This window comes from Rhinolophus hipposideros, assembly GCF_964194185.1.
Source record: "Rhinolophus hipposideros genome assembly, chromosome: 13".
In the NCBI taxonomy this organism is placed as follows: domain Eukaryota; kingdom Metazoa; phylum Chordata; class Mammalia; order Chiroptera; family Rhinolophidae; genus Rhinolophus; species Rhinolophus hipposideros.
Genome location: NC_138059.1, coordinates 29,835,116 through 29,858,490, shown reverse-complemented (window position 1 = coordinate 29,858,490; position 23,375 = coordinate 29,835,116). Strand labels below are relative to the sequence as shown.

The window sequence follows — 23,375 nt, the reverse complement described above, 5'->3', positions numbered from 1 at the left end:
TGGGAACTTTGTCTCTGCTAAGCCCACCCGCAACACCTCCACATGAACTTCTGCCCCTCCTTCCATTCTCTCCTCAGTTATCAAACTCGAAACCAAGAAGGGGGCATTCCTTACCTGCCTGCCCCTTCCCACCCCAGCCACTCAGCATGAGCACACACTCCCATGGTCTCCCACAGGACTGTTTGTGAAAGGTGTGGGCTACAGGATCGAATGAGCCCTGTAATTTATTCCTATCACAGGAAAGTTGAATATTAGCTAAATCACAACAGGAAGCCAGCCATTTGGGAGTAATGCAATCAAACACTTCACTCAGTCCAAACATACCTGCAGAAGGGGAAACGGTTCCTGCTGTCTTTTAATCTGAAGGAATCGCTGAGTTTTTTTGTATTCCAGGCATGAGCCCCTAATGTACTATTTTCAGGACAAAGGTTTTGGTTTTAACATTAAGTATTTCTAACTTGGTCTCAGCTAAAGGCAGTAGCACCGAGATCCCACCCACTCTGAGCCCTCCACAGGAAGGAAGGCCATTGGGGTACAGTCCTGATATGAGAAGCACGCAAGGCTGCCCAGTAGCAGAACTCAGGATTGCCTTCTGAGACCTTGCTGCTATGGTGGGGGCATGAGGAGAGGTCGGGGGGCAGGCGGGTGAAGCCATGAGGAAGGAGCTGACTGCTCAGGGCCACCTTGTGTTCTCTGCCAAAACCTGGGAAAGCCGGGCTGAACCAGGGCTGAGTGAGAAGGAATGTGTGTGAAGGATGCCAGAATTGCTGAGAAATGGACCTGGTGTCTCACATTTTTAAATGTTTTATAAAGAATGTAATCAGAGTGAGAGTACTAAAACTACCCTATGGTTAAGGGATACAGGATGAGAGGGGAGGGATAATGATCTCATTTTGAATTGTTAGAAAAAAGGGGGGGGAGGTAGTTTCGATTAAGATATACTTGTTATAAGTAATAGAAGACATGAGTAAGAATGGCTTAGGTAATCTTGGTACTTATCGTCTCACAGAACAGAAAATGGGAGGTAGGAGTTTCCAAGGCTGGTCCAGCCATGTAACTGTATCTTCAATACCCAGGCACTTTGCCTGTTACCTCGTTTGTCATCAGTATCTTGGCTTTTTTGTTCTTCCTCATGCTTGTTGCCTCATGATCATAAGATGGCTGCCACTGTTCCGAGATTGCATCCTCACACAATTGTTTGAAGGCAGCACACAAAGGAGTATTCCTGGCAGAGATTTTCTTTTCATAAGCCTCACTGTTAGCAGAGAAGAAAAATATTTCTCCATAAGGCTCCAATGGTCTTTTCTTTATGTTTCATTAGCCACATTGGACCATTTAACCACTTCTAGCTACAAGGGAATTTAGGAAAGCAAGTATGTGGCTTCCCCACCTTCTGTCATTGGAAGTCGGCAAGGATTGAGAATGGCTTTGGAGTAGACAGCTAAGAGTACCTGACACAGGGATAAATAGAAGTATAGCCCAAAGTAAAAATGAAAACAAAATGCCACCTTTAAGACCAAAGAAAAGGTTTTAGAATGTATCTACAGTTATAGTAAAAAGAAAGTTTTGCATATAAGCATCTCTGTAATTTAAAAGCAAAAAAATAACAGGCCTTGCTGTATATGCATATTTTATTTCCATATGCAGTTTTAAAAAAATAGTGGGGCAGCTTCAGAATTCTTCATTCCCCCACATTCCTCCTGACCCAATTTATCCCAGGGAAAATCATAGATATGCGTAAAGTTGTATATGTATATGTATACTTGGATATTCACCACCCATGTTTATAACGGCAAGAAGTGGGAGCCATCAGATACACCTGCTTCCTGATGCTCTCCCAGGCACCAAAGTCTATGACAGGTTGGCCCGGAAAGGAGAACGGACCTCTTTCCTTTGTGTTCCCCACAGTGTGGCCTGTATCCCCACGTGGGAAAGGTTCTGTGAAACCACACTTTGAAGGTGTTCGGTCACCCTTGTTCCACCTGGGAGGGTGTATGTAACGGCCTCCATGACATTTAGAATCTCTGCTCCATCCCATCCCATCACTTGGGTCAAACCCATCAGATCTGTCTGTTCCTTGCCTTTGGGTTGATTCTCTCCCGGGAGACCCCATACAAAGAAACTTCAGGTGAGCAACTACACAAGGTTTCTCAATATATGCAGCCAAGTCTGCATTCTCAAGCTCTCAGTCCAGGCAAGGGAACAGCAGGATTAGACCTACCAGGACTGAGGGTGCTCCCGAAAGCAGCGATACACTGTGGCACTAAAACTACTTCTCTTTGCTGCTTGCAGAACAAAATGGGAAGTATCACTATTAGGGCTTGTGATTTGTTCATCGGCCTTAAAAAAGAACGTTCATGATAACAACAACAAAGAATGTTAAACCCGTACCGATTATTAAGGTGGCCTGATTTCACTTGCTTCTAATGCTGTAGGCAGAGGAAAGCTATCTTATTTGTTAAGGAAACAGAAAAATATATTTCCCAGCCAATTAAAATGGTAGACACTAAGGGCATTTGGAAATGTATGCAAACAATTTGAATGACCAGTCTATAAGATGAAAATGAAACTATACAATGATGAAATTGTTAACGGGGACATCGCAAGAAGCCCATAGCTCAGCCTTAAAGGAATGATTGACTTTCAGGTCTCTCTAAGCTAATAGGCATGCTCCAGGCATGGAGTTGGACTTTTAGTGCAGGATACAAGCTTTGAGATAATGGTTTCATTCCTGAGTGCTATAATGTGCTGGGTGCAATTTTAAGTGTTCTGCATATTTATACAACACAAGAAGTCCACACTGTGTTCTGTCACAGATAATAACTTGTCAAACTCATCCAACCAGTCAATAGTAGAACCAAGATTTGAACCCAAGTAGTTTGCCTCTAGAGCCTGAGCTCTTTCACAACACAATAGCTGTGTCCCACATTCCGACGTACTTTCTCTGGATTGCCAGTGAGTTAACTGGGTTAAGATGGATTCATAGGATGGAGCGTCCTGTGATGACCCCCTAGCTCCCAGGAACCTGCTCCCTAAACTTGAATTGTAAAAATACCCCATCTTGCCCTGACCATAAATATCACCTTCCTCAGACTGACATGGATGAGATCTTTAGGTATCCAGGGCCAAAGGAACTCACGTGACCCATTCTGGAGCAACAGACATGAGCCGGTATGTTCATCCCCAGATCCTATCAGAATGGGCCAAAGGGTAAGTGCCATCTTTCTGCCATTTCTAACCCTGCCCTCTCCACCAACCTCCTCCTCTCTACTGATGGATGAGCAAATACCAACGTCACAGGTGACTGAGTCGTCCAGGCCTCTCGATATCCCGGAAGGATGTGTGGTATTGTTAATTATTTCATAACTGCTCAGCATCCGTTTCTGGAAAGAGACTTTTCCTCTTTCTGCCGGTACCAAAATGCAGGGCTTCCCCTGTGGCATTGTCCCCTAGATTTGCACCTCTACACAGCAGGCCTGGGGTGCACTTCCCCCAAGGGCTCCTGCTGGCAGTTTGCCCTTTCAAACGGGCCAGTGCTGGGCATGAATATCTTCTACGTGTCTGAAGGCGTCCTTCCTGCCAGGCAGCCCAAGCTCATCTGGAAACAAAATCTTCCTTCTTTAAAATCTACCTCTTCAGATCCCACAGACCAGTGGCTCAAGGGCTCCACCATGTGGATATGAGGAAATGAGACCTCCAGCAAAACATTTCCCCAATCTTCTGGAGCAGGTACCCCCCACGGGAAGCCAAAAGGCCTTACATAGAAGGGGAGCAGGGGGCCCATGAGCAGCCAGCCATGGTCCTGGCCTATAGGGAACAGAAGGGCACGGGGCACAGTGTCCCTCTGCCTCACCCCAGCCTCTCCTGCTTCCCCTGGCCCCAGGACAGGCAGGGGCCACAGCAGCCGCCTCTGGCTTTCGCCAGCTCCAGGCAGGACACAGAGAGCCAGCAGCACTGAGCTGTCCATTGGTAGCAGCTGGCAAGATGCTGAAGCTACCTTTCCCTTGCGTAGAATTAGATGGAATTAGCTTGCCAAATTCTTCCATCAGCCTTGCCCACCAAATAATCCACTGATTGCAACAGGGCCACCTGCCAGCTGCCAGTGGGATGCTGTAGTGTCTGGCCCTCACCTCCATGGCTTCTCCCCTGGAGCCTGAGCCACACCTGCCGCTGCCAGCTCTCGCGACCCACCGCGGCCCCAGGCCATGCAGCCCTTTGAGGCAGGTTTGGGCCCCCTGCCCCTGGGACTCCCTGCCTATCAGAGCTGCAGCAATGGCGTAACCAGGGGCTTTGGGGGAAAGCATGAGCTGTGCTGTCAAGCAGAAGGGGAGCAGAATTCTGGCTCTATCTGCACCACTTTCAGCGGGGAGTAGACAAGAAGCAGAACCTCTGGAAATCATCTCAGAAACGGAGGAAATCGTTTTTCTTTCCTTTGTTTGTTTATTATGTGCCTACCCTTCTATGCCCCCATGAAGCAGGCACCATGTGTTTTCATGGTCTGATCTCCAGCACCTAGCACAGCAGCTAGGCACTTAGGATACACTCAATAAATAACTGCAAAGGGAAGGGAGAAAAAATGTCTTCCCCACAGGATAGTTAAGAGCATTAAATGAGGTGACATAATAAAGCATGTGGCTCACATGTGCTCCTTAAATGACAGTTTCTGGCTACCAGCTTATTTTGATTGCACGACACAAAGCTTCCTGTTTGACTATGACTGTCATTCATCCATTCATTCACTAAGGAAATCCTTATTGAGCAATTACCACTTGTCACGTGGACAACACAAATGGGAAGAACGGTCCTCACCTGAAAGTAGCTCAGTTATACTTTTAATACATTGTGTGCCAGATACAGAGCGTAGAGAACTATGAGCACACAGGGAAAGGGACCTACCCAGAGCACGGGGACTAGCCAGGAAAGAAGGCAGGAATGGGGGGAAATCTGCAAGGGGAAAGAGCTTTCTGTGTCAAACTTGTGGTCCATTGACAAGGCCGAGTCCCTGGAGATGAGTAGGTGAGAACTTGTATCACACACAGTAGATATCCTTGGAAGAGATTTTTGCTTGTCTATTTCCTCAAGGGACGTAAAGGCTGAGGGTATCTGGATGTTGCCTTCAGCAAGTTAGACTCTCTCTTCGAGAATTTGTGAAGCACAGTGCAACTCCTCTGAGATTTCAGACTCCAAACCTAGAGACCCAAACCAACAGACAGATGGCAGGAACTGGAGGCAGGTGCCCCTTATTCTCAGAACTTGGACACCGTCATTAATGAGGAGGGACTATCAAGAACACACTCCTTGATCATTACACAGACTAACTGGAGGAGGCTCTTGTCTCCTTATCTCCTGCTTCACCTGGCCCCAGGACAGGCAGGGGCCACGGCAGCCTCCACTGGTTTTCACCAGCTCCCTGCAGGACACACGGAGGAGAAATGAACAGGAAGCAGACGTGGTTGTGAGAGTTGGCACGGAGTACCAAAAGCACGATGCCTAAGTCACCTAGAAAGATTACGTAAAACAAGGGCAGCTGTGTTTTCACTGCAGGATGACCATGCAGACCATGGGCACCATTCTTCTGTAACAACCCTGTTTTTCTGAGACCCACACCTCAGTTACGCCTCCCTTTGCTGTTCTTCATCTTGTCCTCCAGACAGTACTTCTCTTTCACTGAGGACTTAAACACCTGGCTGTCAGGGTCCATCCAAGGTGCAAACTCTGGGCTCTCAGCTCCTTGACTGATACACAAATGAACACCCTGGTTCTTTTAAATCACTTTTTGTTTGCTTGTTCCAAGAAGCACCAATTTCTGTTTTAACTAGGGTCCTTTGGGCTGCAAATCAAGAAATCTAAATTGATCTATCTTAGGCACAAAGGCGGCATTTATTACCTTGATAATGAAAAGTTGCAAAGAATCGGGATACAGTTGGGCCTCAGGGGAGTTAGAACCAGGACTCTTTCTCCAGCTTTGTTACTAGAATAAAAGTGATCCTCTTCCTTTAGTGTCAATTAGAAAATCCCAAGGTAGGGTCGTTGGCCCTGCCTGGATCACATGCCTAAACCCTGCCCACACAGATAGACTTTGTACTAGCATTGGCAGCCCTGCAAGAACCACATGGTGGGAGTGGGAGCAGCAGCTCCCAGAATTAAGTGGTTGTTATTCCCAGAAGAAGGGAGGGAAAAACAGATATCCTCCTTCATCACTCTGATTGTAATGAGTCTACAGAACAGAAATCACGCATAGAAATTTGTATCTTGCATTACATTGCCAACTTCTTAAGCTGTAAATTTACAACTCCTATACTGTTAAATTTTTCTGGTAACTCTGAAAATATCTCTTGTGTGTCCATAGTCCACAAAGAAAAAGCAAAAGATAAAGGCACCTCTTTGGGGACTGAGAGTCAGAGCAGAGTGTGGAGAATGTGAAGCAATTGTGGAGAATGAAGGTCAAATTTACCAGGAAATTATACGAAGACTGTGACAAAGTGCTGAGGTAGGTGATAGAAACAAACTGAATGTTTATATCCGACAGAATGCAAGTTGAAGCCTAATCCCCAATGTGATGGATTTAGAGGTGGGGCCTTTGGGAGGTGATTGGGTCATGAAAGCTGGGCCCTCATGAATGGGTTAGTGCCCTTATAAAAAAAGACCTCAGAGAGCTCCGTTGCCCCTTCCTCCAGGTGAGGACACAGCAGGTAGACAGCTGGCTAGGAACCAGGAAGTGAGCCTCACCGCACACCAAATCTGTCAGCACCATTATCTTGGACTTCCCAGTCTACAGAACTGTGAGAAACAAATGTCTTGTTTAAGCCACCCAGTCTATGGTAGTGTTGTGTAATCGCCCTAACGGACTAAGACAACAGGTTATTATGAATTTATAGTAGATCCAACTTGTCTTGTATGACTTCTTCTCTAGTAGTGTTTGGCTGCTGGGATGCAAATACGGAAAAACTGGATTGTTGTGTTCATAATGGGATAGGGAAATTTTCTTGTTTTTCCAGGTATGATAGAAATGAGGATGAGAAACACAGTTTAGGGTATTGAGAAAGAATGTTACTATCAGTAATATGAGGGATTCTGGAATCTCAGCTGGACACAAAGAGACATGAAAAAAAGCCCATGGACTGGGAGAGTAGTGAGAGAACTGGGGGATCCCATTTAGGTCAAAACACTGCGTGTTGGAGGAATAGATCAACAAAGTAATACCAATATGTATTTACCTGTACACACAGGTAGAAAACACATCCATGTCGTGATTAGGGTAGCCCTTGCACTTATAAAGAAATTCTCTGACTCAAGAAGGACATACACAAATGACGCAGCTATGATATAACGCACTTTATTTCAGCATACCAAACCAAAGCAATTAGCAAAACAACTTATTTCTTTGGAAAGAAACAAATTCTATATATATGAAGGTTTGGCTTGACTGATATAATGTATTTTAACAAAAACTATTGAGGTTCACCACACCTAATAAAGCTCTCCATGTACACAATAGATAACAGATAACTTTGCTAACTGACAAGAAAATAACCATTTGGAAAAATAAGCAGTTGTAAAACAGAGTCAAATGCATAAGTTAAGACTCTTGTGAACTTAGAAAAAAGCTGAATTGTTATATTTTTATGGTACAAAAAAAAAAAAAAATCATTCTCCAGTCTTCCATTTTCACCTACATTTTCTTTAACAGAATTAAGCCCCAAATTTGAAAGCTTAAATTCTTTCTTCCTAAAGCCTCAGGAATATCAGATTCTCCTTCAAACCGGTAGCTGTGTAGAAAGGAGGAGACCATTTAAAACAAAGATATACAGATTTCACTTCTGTGCTACTCATGCAGATTCTGCCGAGGAGCAGTTCCTGAGTTTGCTACCAATTCACTCAACTTACTTCAAAAAGTAATGCCTCATCAGAGGACTAAACTGGTTCTGCAGCTTAGTGCTCGGCTTCCTTTATCACTGGAAATCAGTTAGTGACAGGTAGCCCTCAGCTTAATCTGCACAAATGCAATCTGGGAATTCTGTGGCAGTGATGTTAGCATATTTAAATGTAAAATGCAAGATTCTGAAAATTAAATAATTTATTTTTTAAATATGCAAGGCTGCTATGTTTCTCAATAATCACGTTTTCATGAACAAATGAAAAACGAAATGGCAAATGAAGCAGAAAAACTTGGATGTTCAAAATGAGACAACTGTAAAAAGTTCATATATAAAGACATGACTGGGGTAAGCTGATACTGTAATGATTGTTTATTATTGTACGTAATTGGACAGCAAAACAGTCCTGTCTGAAAGCACTGTCTTCCAAAATCCTTTCAAGACATGATTCTACATACTATAATGAAACATTTTTAAAAAATGCAATATACCATAGAACTACCAGTTTTTATATTCCTAGATAAACTTAACTTAAACTACTATAGCAATGATTTAAATACATGTGCCATTAAAAAAAATTGTAAACATACTTTGAATGTTTTTCTTTACTTGTAAGATAATATTAAAAAGAGATTCCACAACATCTTGATTCCTTAAGAACTAAGGATCAAAAAACTAAACATAATAAATAAATGTGCAACCTGGAGGTCTGGGAAAGGGTATACAACATAAAGTACAAGATACCAGTGTATTAAAAATCCAGTATTTTGCTATTAAAACTTCATCGCAATACACTTAGGTTTATTGCTACTATAAATAAGCTTCAGATTAAGGCACGTGTCATTACCAATGAGAAAGATTTGGATTCAAAACAAAGGAAATATGGACTGTAAAATAGGGACTGTTTTTCTTTCATTTTGATGTCATTATAGGTATCATCAATTTTAAATATTAAGTTTTTGTATGGCAGCAAATATCTTTAAACATATTACCTGAATATAGTTAAAATGTTTATGATACTTTGATACTCTAATGAATATATATGATACCTTAAAGTATGTACTACTTTAATGGGGCAATAGGCAAAATCAAATCAAGATGGATGACAAAGGATAACATATAAGAAATATGATAACCTATAAGAAAAAAAAATTACCTTATAGGGACAGTGACTATGAGCAGATCCTTAACTTCTCTGAGCCTCACTTTTTCCACCAGGAAAATTTCAAAACTAGCTGCTTTGTCAAACTCATAAGGCTGTTACGAGATCAAATGAGGTGATATAAAAACACTTGGCAAACTATGAAGCATTGAACAAATAAATGGTATTATCATAGGCCAAATATCTCAAGTTTCTCATATTCTAACAAATAAGGTTATGGTCAGCTCCTTTTGCATCCACTTGAGAACTCCAGTTTTAATTAGATAATTGTGGCATAAATGGAGCAAAAATTTATGCAAAGAGAAGATCTTTAAATTTTAGCTTCCAGAATTTTATAAAGTAGTATGCTGTGAGAGGGGCAGCCCACTGCTTGCTGGGGCTCAGGCTACCTCTTGACACTTCCTAATGATAAAGAGGGAACAGGCCTTGGCTTCTAGCCTTTCCTCAATCTCTTCTGCAGAGAGAGACCTCCGTCTCCCTTACCACCTGCTATCGTACAGCATGCATACTTCCATTAAAAGAACTATACCTCATAACAGCATAAACGTCTTAGGAGTATTAAAGAAACACAGCTGAGGCCAATCGCAGGTAGTACGTTTCTGAGCTTGGCACAAAGGTGAAATGCTTCCATAAACTCTACCAGGTTCTCCCTGGCTTAGCTCACAAGCTCTACTTCCATGCATAAAATGGTTCGAGGCCAGCTTTTCCAAACTATGTTCTGAAGAACACTACTTAGGTGAGATGTTAAATGAAAAAGAGATCTGTGTTAAGTAAGTTTGGAATGTGTTGGGGGAAATAAGTTTATATGCTGCAGAATTTCTCAGTCTGTGACGTACTGACTGTACCCTGTGAAAACCAATGGAGTAGACAGCATTTCTCAAACCCATTTGAGCACAGAATCCCTTTTCCCCCCACAAAATATCTAGAGGGGCTAATAGCTCTTAGACTACTCCTTGGGAAATGCTACTATAGCTAATTCACCCTGGTTTGACACATTAAGGGCTATGTCTGGTAATAGCTACTCTTTGAATTTCTGAAGGAGCAGAACCACTTTGCTCACAAAGCCCACCACTGTAGTAACTGTGTGGATGCCACTCCGTACGTATCCTACCCAAAGCAACTAAGAACTAAATCTCCTTTCGTACAATACTGAGGAATCCAAAAACGTTATTCTCAAATTAATGAGAATTATAATCTTTTTAAGGAAATCTTTATATCATTCCTCAAACATTAAAAATACAAAGATCTAACTAGATCTTAGGACACAACTACTTTGAAGAAATGGGAGCACTTTATCACAATATCACTGCAATCCACACTATTAATAATAATAATGATGATTAGTAATGGTGGTGGTGGTGGTGGTAATATTGGCTAAGTATTTATTTTGTACCTTAATCCTCATTTCCACTCTATGAATTTAGGACCTACTATTACTCATTTTAAAGATAAGTACACTGAGGTTGAGAGAGAATAACTGGCTTGCCACAGGTCACACAAAATAGTAAGGACAGAATCTCAAACGCATATCTGACCCCTCACCTCATGCTCTTATCACTACATAATGTTGTCGTATATTTTAGTAACAAAACAAAAGCACTTCAGTCACAGTCTGGTTGTTAAAAAGAAAAGCTTGAGTATATTCATAGAAATCCAACTTGATTTATATTTGATTTTTGATTTCCTCTTGAGTAAAGGAGATACTTTAAGTTGTTTGTTTGTTGTTGGTTTGTTTTTGTTTTTTTTAAAGCAGAGAAAAATAGACTGCTATGTACCAATGGTAGGTTTAGATATGGGGAGGGTTTTAAAAATCTGCATCCAAGGTGAAGACATTATCTGTGGTTTCTGCCATTACTGCAAAACGCTGATACTCTGAAACTCGTTTCTCAAAGAAATTTGTTTTCCCTTCTAAAGAAATGTTTTCCATAAAATCAAAGGGATTTTCTGCCTGAAAAATCTGAAAAGAAAAGAAATGTTATTAGACATTCTGAAGAAGTCAAATTATATCCCCCAAGAAGATCAACAGATAACTAAAATGGAGCTCAGGTCTTACAACACCTGTCTAGTCACTTACAGGAGCATTCTATTCCCTACGGCCCTAGAGGCACTCAAGGCTGATAAATTTTAAGATGACTAAGATTACCTAGTAACCCCAAGAAATGATACTAGCATCTCTGGTATTCTAAGAAGTAGAAAGGGGAGAAAAATTATTTCAGGAAATAAAAGATTTAATACCAACCAAACTAAAATGTTTTCACAGCTCGAAAATTTTAATACAACATAGATATCACAGGCACTTTTCACAGGTACTACCTTTAGGTAGTCACACACATGGCACTACGTATATATGATGCTACGTAATCATACACACGATACTGCAAAATATTAAATAACCCACAGTGTACTGTGGACCTAAATATTTCTTAGTTCATAAGAAAACAGACAATCAACAAATTGATGTTAAGGGATCATGATGAGGTAAGATAAAATAAATTCCATCCATAGTGACCCCCCCAAAAAGAGGGACATACGTTGACAAGAAGCTTTTTCACTGCTAATTCAAGAAGCAGACTGAGAGATATAGCTTGATGGAAACTGCGAAACATTTCAATGATTCATCAGAGGCAATACAAGAGAATTTTTGAATTTAGGAGTATCCAGCAGGGATTATGAACACCACAGGTGTTCATAATCAAATAACCCAATTAAAAATGGGCAAAGAATCTGAGTAGACATAAGTAGACATTTTTCTAAAGAATATATACAAAACATCAATAAGTACATGAAAAGATGCTCAAAAATCGTTACCTATTAGATAAATTCAAATCAAGACCACAATGAGACATCTTTTAGTCCCACTAAGCTGGCTATAAATAAATAAATAAATAAATAAATAAATAAATAAATAAATAAATAAATAAATAAAAATAACAACGTTGGTGAAGATGTGGAGAAACTGGAACCCTCATACACTGCTGGTGTTCATGTTAAAATGGTGCAGTCACTTTGGAAAACAGTCTGACAGTTCCTCTAATGATTAAAAATAGAATTACTATATGACCCAACAATTTCACTTCTAGTTATATATCCAAGAGAAATGAAAACATATGTCCACACAAAAACTTATATGAATGTCCATAGCAGCATTATTCATGATAATCAAAAAGTAGAAACCACCGCAATGTCCATCAGCTGATAAATAGATAAATAAAATTTGGCTCAGCCGTACAAAGGAATATTATTTGGCCATAAAAAGGAGTAAAGTACCGATCAATGCTATAACACAAATGAACCTTGAAAACATACTAAGTAAAGAAGCCAGCCATAAAAGACCATATGCTGTATGATTCCATTTATATGAAATGGGATACACAGAACAGGCAAATCTAAAGAGAGGGAAATTAGATTAGTGGTGCCTAGGGCTGAGGTGCAGGTGGGGGAAAGAAAGGGAAGTAAATGATTGATAATGGGTGCAGAGATTCTTTGTGGGATGATTAAAAATAATGTTCTAAAATATAGTGTTGTGATAGTACCACCACACTATGAATATACTAAAACCACTGAACTGTCTGTACATTCATTAATAGATGAATTGTATGCTCTGTGATTTTTAAAAGATATACATTTTTTAATTCCAAAAAAAGCTCATATGCTTTGTGTGGCTGAGTTGTGGAATTCTGTGAAATTTCCTTTCAGAAACAGTGTGTGAAGATGGAGTGAAAAATTTGAGCTATCACATACAGAACACAGTGGAAAGAGTACTGAACCAAATGTCATAGATTGACTGAATTTTAAAACTGGACACCTTCTAAAAAATCTGATCCAAATCATTCATGTCATGGACAAAGTAACTAAGACCAAAATTAAGTGGTTTATTTTTGACACACAGAAGTACTCATATATTTATTAACTAATCCTAAACTAAAAGGAAAATTGAAAACATTATTAAAGTGGCTCCTATTTAGAATTCTGTGCAAATGGCCACCATTTGCTAATTTAAATAATCTTTTCTTTTACCAAAAATTGCCATTATAAGAATAGTTCTTTTTATAGAACTCAAATGCTTTGAGTTCAAAGTTTAGTTCATATACTTTAAATTGTTTTCTTTTTTTAATATACACATTCAAGGCCGTACATTTTCCTCTCAGGATCTGTTTGGCTGGATTGTACAAGTTTTGATACACAGTAATCTTATTGTCATTTAGTTTATATTTTCTATTAGTTTATATTTTCATTTTTAATCTCATTGTAAAGGTTATCTTTTCAATTTCTAACTAGCTAGAACTTTCGGCAATCTTTTATTGTGAATTTCTAACTTTATTGCATTAAAATCTATAGTCTATAAAATTTCTGCTTTATGGAATTTACTGAGGTATGTTGAAGGCCTGTGGAAAACGATGTTTTACACTGTGTTTTCTTCTGTAGGAGGCATGTCTTATATATATATATATATACCTACAGTTAGTAAGTTCCCAAAGAGAAAACTAGATCAAGGGGTCCATAGTTTTCCAATAAGCAGGAGAATATGGATGCGTGGATGTGAGGATACGGTAGTGGATTAAAGGATAATGAGTTGACTTTAAGGCTTAAGTAAGCAAAGTAATTTTCCTGTAACAAACATATTGATATAACTAAGGAATAAATGCAATTTTTTAATACACTGCATAAATTTAAGAGCTCATATTAACGTAACTGTCATTTGATTTCTCTCATTATCCGTAAACATCAAAAGGATTTTGCAACTAAAATAATAAAATATAAATAGCTTATCTTACAATAGTTTGCCCCACCTGATTCTTTCATTACAGTATTTCTGTAAATGCATTACCAAGAAAGGTTATGATTAGCCTAGCATCATGGATTTCATAAGGCTTCTCATTAAATACAATTTAAACCTACAAATTCTGTGCTAAGAAATCAAAACCTACAATTTCTAATTACCACGGTTTAGTACACAGTAAAGTTCTGTGAATTTTCCACTTACATTGAATACAACATGACCCCTTAGTGTGCATTTATTGTGTGTCTGACATTATTTTAAGTGCTGTAGGTTACCAACTCATCACAATCTCTTGTGGTATTATTATTATTATTCTCTCCATTTAATGGATAAGGAAGCTGAGATGGGGTTTAGCACCTTGCCTAAGGTCACACAGCTAGACAGTGGTGGAACCAGGATTCAAACCCACGTAGTCTGCTTGCAGCCTCCACCTATTAAGTCATGTGAAAAGCATACCTCTTTATGAAATTCAGGTACACTATCTCTGATAACCAAAGACAGAAATAACTTGAACACAACTGAGTTCAGAGTCAAATTATGACAGTTAATGTCTTCATAGCAACTATTTCCTACTTGAAGTATTAACCCCCAAATTAAACATAGACACGTAGAGATTTATATGATACATATAAACACGTTTATATGTAAAACACATACATATATACATATTAAATGCAATTATTTAAAAAGGCTCGTATTTTTAAATAGATACCTGCAATTATTACAAAGTAATTTATTGAGCTTATTAGCTCTAAGATTTATCAGCCTCCTACTTCTGTTGTGAATTTCATTCTAAGTTTCAAAGGATTTTGCAAAGCTAATTTGCTCATGCAAAGCAAGGCTCTGTTATGACATTGTAAAAGTAGACTAGTATGTTACAAACCCTTTCAGTGAAATATTTTAGTTGTCTTATTTGACTATAACATTTTAGCTAACAGTAATACATTTTTAAATAACTTACCTTTGCGAATCCAAGTTCCACAAGTAATCTGTCAGCTACAAACTCAATATACTGTTTCATCAAAACACAATTCATTCCAATAAGCCCAACTGGCAAGGCTTCTGTTAAAAACTCCTGAGATGAAAACAAAAACAGAATAAAGTACGAAGAACAATAAATAAGTATGTATTTTCCAAATAAAAAGAGGGTTTTAGTTTTATTAACCTTTTAAGTCACTAATCTTGTCTGAGGAAAGTACACTGGGTTAAATTCTTTCGACATGGCGAACAATGTCCATTTGTTTAAAAATGTTTTGGGGTATCACTATTCACATTTTGTCACATTCTCAAATAGCCAAAATAAATTGAAACTAATTATCAAATTACTGGTATTTTAAAAGGTAGCACATCTAAGACCTGAATTCACACGCTTTCTCAATAGAAAAAAAGAGATGCTTTGTTCTGAAATATCTGAAAAAGATTCACCAGAGATGTCTGTTGTGGGGAACAGCTGTGAAAGAGGAAAAACAATATTAACAAAGAATATGAGAAAGAAATAGAAATGGATTTGAGGGTTGGAGATAAACTGAACTCCAACTATATTTAAAGACAGTGATGAAGTGTTAATAGAGGAAAAATTAGAACATTAACCATCTGGATTTAGTTCTCAAAATGATGAAAGATACCAGAATGCATTTTGTGCCTCTTCCTGCCTCCAGTATAAAAACTATCACTGTTAAACTACACAGTACTAAAAACAAGTTTTAAAATGTTATCTTACTTTTAAAGTAGTTCTTTCAAAGGATAAAAACACAGCCTAAGGGGAGCATCAAGGTCTTTCTCGTCAGAGGTCTTTCTCGTCAGAGGTCTTTCGCATGTCATAAATTAGGGTTATTATTCACTAATCCACTTATTTATTCATTCTATAAACATCTAATGCATGATTCAAGCTAGATACCCTACTAGGTTTCTGAGAACACAAAACAAACAAATCATCACTGCCATCCAGTAGCAAAAATCTAAAAATATAAAGGTAAAGTAATTACAATAGTTTGTGATAGCATAAAGTTTGACAGGTCAAGGAGACAGAAAATATAGTCCTGAAAGAGATTTTAGTATACATAAAACCTTAATATATGTAATACTTATAAATTAACATATTAATTATTGCAATATACTATCTATTGGTACTGTCAAGTTGACCACATAAAATCGCTGATATTTATTTTGACCTAGAAGATAGCAACTTCATATGAGTCAACCTCATAAAATAAGTATAAACATCAGAGAGAGACATGCTAATTATTTAAGCTTACCTGCTCAATTTCAACAGCATTAACAATGATCTCCCTGACCCTTTCTTCTGAAGGCTTATTTACTAAGTATCGAAACATCAGACAAGCAAAGTCACAATGAAGCCCCTAAAACAGAAGAAAAATAACAATGTCAAAAAAACGTTTAATCAGCTATTTTCACACAGTGATGTGTCAGGCATCACATAGAGTAAGTTCTAGGAATGCAACACGGAACTTCGGTAAGATAGAAGAGGGATTAAGAGGGCCAGGGACCTCTTCAAATCTCATTAAAATGCCAATTACAATAACCTATAATAAAAATTTTTCAGTGCCAGAAATCTTAGTTCATCAACATGAAAGAAGAATTAACAACAATCCACAACTAAAAGCATTTTGGAAAGGAAAACAAAGCAAGACAAGCCAAAATAAAAGTGCATTCATTTTTGTCTAAAAAAATTCAGAAATGATTGAAAAATAATAAGTATTTAAGGAACAGGTGAAACTCACTCAGAAAGATTTCAAAAAGACATTTATATTAAATAAGAAAGGCTGAAGACAAAGATGAATTTGGTACAATGAAAATGGAAATTGAAGAATAAAAAATACTGTTCGAAGCTGTATAAAGCCAAAATGACATCACAGATAACTCAGCCACAGAAGGAGAGAAACCTGTGAAATACCTGAGAACAAAATGGTTATGCAAATACAAGAAATGGTATAGAATCTTAAATAATTGAAGAACAGAGCAAGGAGATTCAACCTACAATAATCAGGATTCCATACCACAGAACAGATGATATAAAGCTGAAAACAACAGAAGATAATTTCAAAAAGTCAAAACAAAAAAGAGAAAGAGGCCAGAGATATAAAAAGATGATGAAGTTCCAAATAAAATTAACAGAGACTGACACTAAGGCAGTCAATTAACATTTCTAAACTACAAAGAAAAAGAAATAATTTTGCAAGCCACCAAACAGAGAGAGGAGGAAGACATGTACACTTAAAAGGATTACAAATCAGAGTTTGCTTAGGGTTTTCTACATAAATCAACGAATTCCAAAAGACAATTGAAAAATAAGACTCAGGGGGAAGGGGAAATAGTAGAAGAGGGTAAAGAGGGTCAAGTATATGGTGATGGAAGGAGAACTGACTCTGGGTGGCGAGCACACAATGTGATAGATAGATAGATGATGTGTTATAGAATAATGTATACTAAACCTATGTAATTTTACTAACCACTGTCACCCCAATAAATTTATTAAAAAAAAAAAAGAAAGTTAAGACTCAAATCAAAGGTTGTATTCCAAGGATTATTTACCTAGTCAAATTGTCATTCCCAGAAGAAACCATCAGGAAAAACCTCTTTCAACAGCTAATCTTAGATTTGCTAGTAACATTTTTCCCCCAAACTTGATTCGAGGCTAAATTTCAAGTAAACTACTAAAAGATGTTAAAGTGTTGATTAGAACTGACAGCTGGCTACCTATTACACAGGTGAGTAAATCAAACGTACGCACTTATATTGCTAAATCAGTAAGTGAATAAAATTAATTTTGAGGTTTAAAGCAATTCCAACCAAAATCTTAATGGGATTGTTTTTAGTTAAAAAATTAATGTGAGACTAGAACTTAATTATTCCAACTACTAAAAATAAAGAATGTAATATGATAGAGCCCTAATTATTGCTACAATGGTAATCATATCACAATATATAAATGTATCAAATTAACATGCTGTACGTCTTAAATTTACACAATGTTATATGTCAAATATATTTCAATTTAAAAAACTTAATCTGGAAGAATAAATGGGCAGAATCTTGTAAGGACACTTAATAGGAAAGTTATGAAATTTACCCTAATTATCAAAACATAAAATACTACAATTAAAATAGTTTGTTATGGCATTAAATTTGACAGATAGGTTAATGAAAAAGAAAATAAGCCCTGAAACAGATTTTAGAATACTTAAAACCTTAACATATAATAAAGAAGACCCCAAAATCAATAGAGCGAATTAACAAAGAATTTTAAAAACTTCCCAAAAGCATGTGAAATAAAATTAAGTTAAATTCTAACCATCCTATCCTATACTATATTTATACTAAATTTTTTATTTATACTAAGCAAATTCCAATTGCAGTAGAGAGTTAAATGTTAAAAAGTCATGAAGAAAATACCTGTGATTATTTAACACATTTATACTAAGCAAAAAGTAATTATACAAAGTATTTTACGGCACTTAAAAAGTACTTTCACACATACTGTTTCATTGTTAAGGTTTATAGTTCAAGAAACAGAGTCTCAGAGAAGTTAAGTAACTTAACAAGGTCACTTAGTAATAAGCTGAAGGGCCGGGTTTAGTGTAGTCAATAAACATGAATTGAATTGCTATGATGGGCTAAATACTGAGAACAGAAAGATAAATGACAAGGTTTCTGCACTCAAGGAGCTTAGAGTCTAGTAGAGCAAAGAGATAAGAAGTGCAATGCATGTTGTGGTCATGATAGGGACAAGTTTAGGTTTCAAAGAGACACACAAAGAGAAGAGCTGTCAGTTTTACCTAACTGGGTCAGGAAAGTTTTGAGTTGCAACTTGTAAGAAGGTAATCAACATGAAAAACTTGGTCAGAAAGATGGAAAGAGTATTTATTGCAGGTGGAGGGAGACAAGATGTAGTGTTTGGGTGTAGCTGAAAAAGAAAAGAAACAATGTACAATGACTCCCAGATTTCAAATTTAAATGATTGGATGGAGGGTAGACACTTAGTGAGAAAGGGAAAACAGAAAAAAGAACAAATCTTGGGAGGATGATGCTGTGTTTGATTTCTGAAATGTTAGGTTTGAGATATCTGTGGAAACTTCCAGGAGAAAACATCTAACAGGCACTCGAATATACAAGTTCGAGCTCAGGAAAGAATATGTGGACTACAGATACTTTGGGTGGTTATGAGCATCTAGGTGGTATCTGATTTCATGGGAATAAATAAGATCAGCCAGGAGGTCACGTAGAGTGAAAGGAAGAGGCCAAGGTGTGAACCCAGGAGTACAGTATTTCCGGGAGAGCAGAGGAGACTGAGGAGGAACAGGAAGAGGTAGGAGGAAAACAGTGTCTTAAAAGCAGAGAAAAAAAAATGACTTCTTAACTTCTTTTAAATCCTTGTGTCATCATAAGCATTTTCCAGGGGAAAGAAAAATAAATGAACACTAAGTATAAACACAAATATAACTAGAAAAATACTTCATTACTTACTTCATCTCTGCTGATGAGTTCATTGGAAAAAGTGAGTCCAGGCATAAGACCTCTTTTCTTTAACCAGAATATAGCAGCAAAAGATCCAGAGAAGAAAATTCCTTCTACGGCAGCAAAGGCCACCACCCTTTCCCCTGGGAGACATAAAATAATTTAACTTTCTGAGATACCATATAATGCAGACATAATATATAAAAATATTTATATATATAACGTGTATGTATATATATAACATGTATATGTGTGTGTATATATATATATATATATATATATATATATATATGTATATATTGTTGTCGCACAACAGCCTAGACAAATGTCCCTTCATGTCTTTCCTTAAGGAAAGAAGAGTTTGTGAAATTGTGCCTTTCTGGGACTCTGTTCCATCCTTTGTTTGCACCTTGTGTCTCTCTGTCTGGTCCCCAGGGGATGGTTTGCAGCCAAAGACGGGTAAGACATCTCACGGGAGATACAACCTAAGCCAGGCGGAACCGAGTGGGGACCCCAAATGAGTTGCCTTGGACAGGTATGGGAAGGGTCCTTGCCTCCCCTGCCCCCTGCTTGGGAAAGTTTATTGCCGGCTCTGGCTTTCCCCTTGCACCTGGTTCCACTTCTCTCAACAGAGTTGTTACAATGTGAAAGACTTGATCCTGAAAAGGTACATACTTTAGCTAAAAACATCCTGGGACCTTGTGCTTCAGCTGTTAACAGACAAAGGGTAATTGGAATAAACATTTTTCTGTTACAAGTCTGAGCCTCACAGACCGTGTAAGAAACAATGTTGCTTTCTTGTAGTTGTAGACCTCTCAATAAAAACCTCCAGCCAGCTTTATTCTGGGCTCCAGCCCTCTGAGACTGAGACCCCTGGCCTTCGGAGAGATTTAACTGCATTAAGTCTCTGGTTGTTTCTTGCTTAAAAACTTAACCCAAACCACCCCTTCTCGCCGCCTCACTGCCCTTGTTGTGCGGGACGCAACAATATATATATATATATTTATATTTATAACAATACAACTATTTTGCCAAGAAATAAAATCAAAAAGTTAGTGCCACGGCCTAGGGTCTTCAGGGGAGGAAATCTGCCAACCTCTACCTACTCAAGCAGAAAAATATATCTACTTCAAATCCTGTGTCAGATATTGGACTCCTATAGGTCTTGGTTTCTAGACAAAGGAAAACCTTCCATACTCAAAATAAGAGATGATTTATTATCTCTGCACCACACGTGCCTACGAGTGGTGTGTGTGTGTGTGTGTGTGTGTGTGTGTACGCATGTGCACATTGGAGTAGAGAGTAGAAGATGGATTTTATGACAAAATGTCTCCCTCTCTATGGTTGGTGGAGGGGAGGTTGCTGAGGTTTATATTTTTAGAAACTTAAGGTATCTTACAGATTATCTATAAACATTTCAAAAAATACTGTCATGCATCTACAATTAAAAAAACCGATAAATCCAGCTGAAGATAATAAATATATCTATTGGATAAAATGTCCCATCATATAAGCAAAAATACTGTCTTCTACTAAACCTATAGGACCCAATCTCAAATGTAATTCACTGTTAGGCAAGGGCTTTGCAGAAGTCCATCTCCTAAAATGTCTATAGTAGCATTATACCTGGAACAGTATTCCTTGGGGATGATTCTAGGTCTAACCCAAAAGAGATCATTCTCAAGCCCCTTATGTCACCACAATGCATGCTTGGGAGAAATATTCATATGTGTGTCTGTCTAGGGAGAAAGGTTTGATTTATAAGACTGTGAGGTAAAGGCAGCTGAGCACTTGAACCAACTCCAGACCTGTTTCACAGATGACCCCATAGCTTGTATCCCAGTACTCGTTGTAGGATCAAAAACACGATAGCAGGCACTTAATAAATGTGTCCTGAACTGTATCAATGGAAACTATATAAGCACTAGACGATAAAAGACATTACAATCCATTCTACAGAAATTGCTAAGATTTGATGCAGAAACGGAATAAATTATTTATAACTTCCAGAACAAAAGTAATAATAATATTTAAATTTCCAGGAAGAAAGATGGCTCAGTTTAAATATTTCTGGCTACCCTTTAAATAGTGCTCTGGTTTGTCTTTGCTCATCTCCCTGATTATCTTAAACAAACCAAATTGGATAGATCAATTATATAAAATATTTTTCTATTATTAGCCAAAAACATCAGAAAGGCTTTTATATTTTTATAGTCTTTTATTTTTATAGACACAATCTAAAAAGTCACTTTGAAAAAAATAACAGAATATAAATTAAATAAGTACTTATTGAGTACATACTGTGTAGGAATTTCCAAAAGAAGAATCTTTAGTGTAGTATGTACTAAATATTAAAATATAGTAATAATAATAATCACTGTGCTCTGCTGACTCTTTTGAAAATAAAAGCGGCCTTTAGACCAGCTAGTTATATTTTCTAAGATGTCATTAGCTTAACATATAGATTACTACATTTTCATTTTACTATTTATATGGTAATGGATAATCAAAATTGATACACTTTTAATTGACATAAAGGTGATGTCATGTGGACATCTATCTGTAAGGGAACTAGACTATAATGTAACACAAACATTGTGAATAAGAGGAAATTATTTTAATTATTCTATGCATTCACATGAATGCTAAAGGATGAAAACCATAACAGAAATAGTTATACAAGGCTATTCTTTTTGGAGAGAATTAAAGGATTATAAGTGGTAAAATTTACAAATTTTCAATAGATGTGAACTAGAAAGAGATTTCCAAAACACATCTTCTAACAGCTATAATGAAAGTGAATCTTTCATGATTTGTTTTAGACTTAGGAAAGTAGTATATACTCATATTTTTAAGACACAGCTGACTGACTTCTATGATGCAATGCACTAAGATTGTGTAACTATATCTTTCTGATATTTGAAATGTAATTTCATTACTATATTAGGTTGAGTCTATATATTTAATGTTTTAAAGCTCTTTAGAGATATTTTTTAATTAAGCAGTACATCTCAACTTAAAAAAACTAAACAGATATACAATTAAGAATTTTTAACTCTGAAGAATTGAAGCTCCTTATAACATCAATTTTCACACAAACTAATCACTTTTAAGGAGTATTCTTCGGTTCTCTTTAGCTAAAAGTAAAGGATTAGAAGAATCTGGATGTACGGAAAGAAGAGTTGCTATATTGGGTCCTACTAGGTGCAGAAGTAAATCAAGGTCACCAAAAATGCTAACAAAACTCTAAGCCAGTGAAAGAGCTGCCTTCATCAGCCTGAAGGTATTAAGGATGGAGATGGCACAATTAGGTCATAAAACTGCACTTCCCCAGCCGGCTAAAGAGAACACATGTGTTTAGTGAAACAAGACATTATTTCCATGGTATTGTCTTGAAGCTCCTCTCCCAAAGAGGAAGGTCACCAAGGTGTTCTTCACTTTTTCCCCTTCCCACTACCCATTCTATTCCCCCTGCCACATTGTAGACCATGTTCTTTCCTCGGAGACTCGGAATGAGAACCCTAAAGGGGGTTTGCCTTGAGAATAAGCAATATGGGGAATTCAACTGGAGCCCCAGATGTCACACAGTGACTGCCACCCTCCTCTATTTTTGCTATTTTCTAGGTTATTTTCTTTGGTAGTACATGAAATACATGCTTTCTGTGAGTCAGTTCTTCATTTTCCATCAGCACCTATCCATACTAATATTTTCAGTGAATATTGAAAACCTTGGTATTTCCCTTCATTTTTCTCTAAAGCCAATGTTTCTCAAAGTGTGTGTCTCAAACCACATGTGAGAGAATCAGCTGGGTATAAAATGCAGATTCTTCAGTCCCACCTGAGCGTCCTAAATCACTGCACCGTGAGGACCAGGATTCTGCAGGATTTTTCCACAAGTTCTTTCATGATTTTTATGCACATTGAGAAGCACTGCTTTTCTCATTCTCAAAATGAACTAAAGGCAATGTAAACATATCTGTTTCTTCTCTGATATACTATATGCTTGCCCATACCTTACACTATATCACTGGTTCTCAATATGTGGTCCAGGGATCCCTGGAAATCCACAGACCAAGGAAGT

General features: G+C 37.7%; 1 protein-coding gene across 3 annotated transcripts in view; it reads right to left on the bottom strand.

Moving 5' to 3' along the window:
* Positions 1–7,320: 7,320 nt before the first annotated feature.
* Positions 7,321–23,375, bottom strand: part of RRM2B (ribonucleotide reductase regulatory TP53 inducible subunit M2B) — a 37,042-nt gene continuing 20,987 nt past the window's right edge. Inside the window, exons 6-10 of one of the 3 annotated variants that reach the window (XR_013994765.1) lie at positions 19,304–19,437; positions 16,075–16,179; positions 14,781–14,894; positions 9,569–10,996; positions 7,321–7,769 (exon numbers count right to left, since the gene is read on the bottom strand). Coding sequence is in view for 1 of the 3 variants with exons in the window: in XM_081070612.1 (XP_080926738.1) it covers positions 10,844–10,996; positions 14,781–14,894; positions 16,075–16,179; positions 19,304–19,437 (506 nt within the window). In the remaining 2 variants the exon portion in view is untranslated. Of the gene's footprint in view, positions 10,997–14,780; positions 14,895–16,074; positions 16,180–19,303; positions 19,438–23,375 lie in introns of all 3 variants that reach the window. The other 2 variants (XR_013994766.1, XM_081070612.1) reach the window with 2 other exon arrangements.